General features: G+C 44.2%; 1 protein-coding gene across 1 annotated transcript in view; it reads right to left on the bottom strand.

The window, feature by feature from the left end:
• Window positions 1–1,466: 1,466 nt before the first annotated feature.
• Window positions 1,467–4,726, bottom strand: part of ASH2L (ASH2 like, histone lysine methyltransferase complex subunit) — a 15,752-nt gene continuing 12,492 nt past the window's right edge. The window contains exons 10-11 of the mRNA XM_015826107.1: window positions 2,404–2,497; window positions 1,467–1,767 (exon numbers count right to left, since the gene is read on the bottom strand). Coding sequence (XP_015681593.1) covers window positions 1,467–1,767; window positions 2,404–2,497 — 395 coding nt within the window. The remainder of the gene's footprint in view (window positions 1,768–2,403; window positions 2,498–4,726) is intronic.

The following is a 4,726-nucleotide window of genomic DNA, read 5'->3' as shown; positions in this document are numbered from 1 at the left end:
TTGGCCTAGGGGAATTTTAGTGGGGTTTTTTAAGGGAAATTTTAATTTTTAGGCCACTGCAAATATTTCCTGTTAATCTGGTTTTAAATTGATATTTACTGTAATGTTGGTTTTATAAGGCTGTCAGCCGCCCTGAGTCCGGTAAGGAGAAGAGCGGGATACAAATCAAATAAATAAATAAAAATAAATAAATAAAACCCCAGAAACAGAAAGTCTCGAAGCATCACCGCTCGCCTCTCTGCTGTTATCACAAATTCCTCGCCCGATTTGTTTAATACACCACAGTGTATTTTGATGGGCAGCCAACAACGTACGAGGGGAACTTCTAGTTCTTATTTTTATCACACGGATCTTTTCAGTTTGCCAATTAGCTGATTAGCAATCGCTGACAAACCCTGACTCCAAACATGATGCATCAGGCTAGCCTGGCAGTCTCATTTTGTTCCAAGGGATTATTCTTAGAAAGCAAATGGCATCAGTCAGAAAATGTTCTGATATAAGGAAGAAATGCATATTTTTTGCAAGCTATCCTACGCGATGCAAAACAAAATGTACTGGATATTTTATTTGGAGGAAATTTCCAGACCGATCTTCCTGCCATTGCAATGGCTTTCTATAACTCTGCTACTCTTCAAGATACCAAAGTTATTATTATTAATATTATTATTATTATTACTCCCTGGAAATGCCAGGAATTAAACTATGGATATTTTTTTTAAGTACAAACATATCCATTAGTTACAGCCATCACTCCAAGGTATTTTTTAATTATACATTGCTTTGCGATTTTAAAAAGCCACTGGCAGATACCATCTCCAAACACACATACTTTCCTCTAGTTCCGTGGTTCTCAACCTTTTTAATGCCGCGACCCCAACCGGTCGTAGGTCGAGGACTAAACCGGTCGTAAGTCGAGGACTAAACCGGTCGTAAGTCGAGGACTAAACCGGTCGTAAGTCGAGGACTACCCAACCGGTCCTACGTCGAGGACTTTCCCTGCCCGGGAGCGCCGCGCATGCGTGGTTCCGCCCCCTGCGCCGGCCGAGGCGTAGCTGGCAAGCGGCAGAGACGGAGCAGGCCGACCACCAGATGGCCCAGCTCAAGGGAGGTAAGGCACCCGCCGGAAAAGGGGAAAAAATGGTGGACAGCCTTGCTTGGCGACCCCCGTGAAATGGTCGATCGACCCCAAATGGGGTCGCGACCCATAGGTTGAGAACCGCTGCTCTAGTTGGCTTCCTGAATTCCTGTGACGATCCATTTGCTGTTTTTCCTTCCCCCCCCCCATGACTTTTCCATGCAATTCCACATATAAGGTCATCTTATCTTACGCTCCCCTTGGGGTAGCTCAGTGATCTGCCTACTCTTTTTACTGAAATCCCAAGATCACATTGCCAAAATCTGTGACACAACTTTTAAAGGGTTGGTTTTCCTTTCCTTTTTTTTTCTTCTTCAAAACAGCCTCGCTTTTAAGAATCTAGTTTTGCACAGTTCACGGCTTCGTAGCCATGCCTGGTCACCGAGTGCGGGAAACGTCCAATGAGATCGGTACCTCGGTCATGCAGAGCTAGGAGGACCCGTTCGTAGAGGCAGGCTCTGTAGAGATCTCCAGGGATAGGCTTTCCCGCCCAGCAATCTAGCTCCAACTTCTCTGGGTCAGGAGCATGGGGGTCTGGCTCTGCCAAAATGTAACGGTACCCATCCTTATTAAAAGGGTGCTCCAGCGGATAGCCATGGGGTGGAAGGCGCTGAGCAGAGAACAGAGGATCACTGTGGAAGCAAAAGGCATCAGTCAGTGGCAGATCTCTCTCAGCCTTCCGAGCAATGAGAGAGGAATAGATCCTTTTCGATTCATCAGTCTTGTTCACCATCGTAATTTTAATTTATTCCTTCCCTTCTAGGCGTACCACAATGTGGCCAAGTATCTAAGGCAGGGGTAGGCAACCTTGGCTCTTTTAGGACTCGTGGACTACAACTCCCAGAATTCCTGAGCCAGCATGGCTCAGCTTGGAAACTTCTCCCTTTCCCCTCAGCATGGCTGGCTCAGGAATTCTGGGAGTTGAAGTCCACGAGTCATAAAAGAGCCATGGTTGCCTACCCCTGATCTAAGGTAAAGCAGAAATAATAAAAACACGAACGCCGCCAAAGGTGATTACATGATCCAGGGACTCTGTGGCCATAATTATGATCCAGCTGCCACTGAACTTTGATCGCATGATCAAAGGGAGGCTGCCAATGGTCGTAAATGTGGGGTACGGTCGCAAGACGGCTTTTTTTCAGCGCTCTTGTAACTTTGAACAGCCACTAAACAAATGGTTGCAAGTCAGGACCTACCTGCATGCAGAAGGATATGAATTATATCTCCTTTTCCACCCTTTCCTTATCCACCAAATTCTCAGGACTTACCTCCGCGTTTTCTTGGCTGTTCCTGTAGTTCCTCCCTCTTGCTGCTTGCGTTTGGCCCCCCTTCCTTTCCCACTGGTTCCTGGCACAAGACCCCCTTGGGAAGAGAAACACCACAAACGTGTGTCAGCCACTGATATGATTGGGGAACTGGCCCTAATCCCCTTGAGTATCTCTGAACCTCAACAAAGGTTCTGCTTCCAGGTGGAAAGCAGAATCTCACTGTTCTAAGAAAACAGCATATGTCTGGTTCCCTTCCTGGCCTGTCCTAACTTGGGAATCAAAAGTATTTTCAGCGAGACCCAAGCAGCACCATCATGTTTGTCACTGGTCTTGACAGTAAATCAAATAACCATACCATACCATAATTAACTGAGACTTAATTAGACTTAGAAGACATTTAGTCACACAGTTGCTAGCCCAGCTCAAGCATCCATCCGCTCAAAGTCCAGAAGATAGGAAAACCAAAGCACAAGATTTTTCTGCAAAATAGGCAACTGATTTATCATCATTCATTAACATTACTGTGTTGCCCATGTGACTCTCTCTCTCTCCAGTTTAGCCACATACTTGCTTCCTAAGTATGTGCATCCATGCGTCTATATATCATCAATAAATGAATCTGGGAAAATACTGAGAATCTAAACTTCAGACCGATTGGATCTGAAAGCTATTTTGAACAGCAGGGTCCACTGTAACGTGTAACTCAAATGTGAGCAGGAACAGTAATTCAGGACTGATTTGAATGTAAAAAGATGTGTGCAACTAGTGAGTAGCAGAAGTAGATCTGTTTAGGCTCTGGATTCCTGGCTTCTCATCAACTAGAGACAAGCGTGCTGGTGGACTACAGAGAGCTGCCTTCCAATAGTAGCAAAGAGCAGAGTATACAGCAAGTAATAAGTATGAAATCAAAAGTAATAGGCATGAAATCAGATCTCCAGTGGTTTAGGAAACACATCCTTGAAAGCAGGGGTAGTCAACCTTGGCTCTTTTATGACTCGTGGACTTCAATTCCCAGAATTCCTGAGCCAGCTTAGCTGGCTCAGGAATTCTGGGAGCTGAAGTCCACGAGTCATAAAAGAGCCAAGGTTGACTGCCCCTGCTTTAAAGGGAGTACCGTCTTCTGCACTACCACCAGTTAATTTGAAATACAGATAGTCCTCGACTTACGGCCACAATGGAGCCCAAAATTTCTGCCGCTAAGCAAGACGGTTGATCAGTGAATTTTGCCCCATTTTACAAACTTTCTCCTCAACAGTTGTCAAATGAACCGCTGCAGTTGTTAAGTTAGCAACACGTTTTGTTAACTGAATCTGGCCCTCCCATTGACTCTGTTTGTCAGAAAGTCACAAAAGGGGATCCCGTGGCCCCGGGACACTGCAACCGTCATAAATGTGAACCAGTGTCTAAATGTTGATCTCGTGATCATGCGGATATTGCAACGGTTGTCAGGTGCGGAAAAAAACGGTCGTAAGTCAACTTTTTTTTTCCAGGGCCTTCGAACAGTCACTCAACAAGCTGTTGTAAGTTGAAGACTACTTGTACAGATTTTTATTTTCGTTATTGCAAGGCAGGTATGCTTTTTTTTTTTTTTTTTAAATGGCTCCTCTCTTTTTGCATCTCGGGAGCGTTGGCTTCCTACCTAAATTCTTTATCACGTGAAGTTGGACTATTTCCAGACTGGCTTAAGTAACCTTTTCAAAAGCATGGAACAACTGATCTGGGGCTTCGGCAGACTGTAAACACTCGAACTGTTTACTACTGACATCTGGGCAACATGAGGACACTGAATTTTATCATCCAAATATTATGACTAAGACATGGTTCAGACATGGTTCATTTGATTAGGGACCTCTCAAGATGGTCTCGTCAAAATAATCAAATGCGTATTGTGACAACACACTGCAAGCTCTGCCCTGATTTGTCTGCGATGTTATGACGCAGAAGGTGTTGGCATTCTGACATTTTAAGGCTGTGGTACCCTTTTTGTCATTTGCTGCTTTCCATGTATAAAATATAACAGTAAGATTCAGGTAATACACTACATTCAAGTGAAACAAATCAGATTTTTGACTCAGCATATATCTGAACCAAGCCAGTGTTTTAGTAACCAGTAAAATTTGTGTCTGAATAGGGTTTTGTTCAAGATCAGAATCCATGAAGCAGCCTGCTCTTAGGACTGTGTAGTAAGAGCTACTATAGAGAAGCAAACTAATAAAGTGGGGGTAAGAACCGGTTGTCTGAATTCAGAAGGCAGTGTTGTAGTGAATGGCTGTATTTCAATGTTTAGCAGCCTATTAAAAGAGAGAGAGAGACAAAACTTATG

Source organism: Protobothrops mucrosquamatus, unplaced genomic scaffold, assembly GCF_001527695.2.
Source record: "Protobothrops mucrosquamatus isolate PMUCROS unplaced genomic scaffold, P.Mucros_1.0 scaffold2960, whole genome shotgun sequence".
NCBI lineage: Eukaryota > Metazoa > Chordata > Lepidosauria > Squamata > Viperidae > Protobothrops > Protobothrops mucrosquamatus.
Note: the sequence above shows the minus strand (reverse complement) of the source record. Positions and strands in the feature narration are given on the sequence as shown.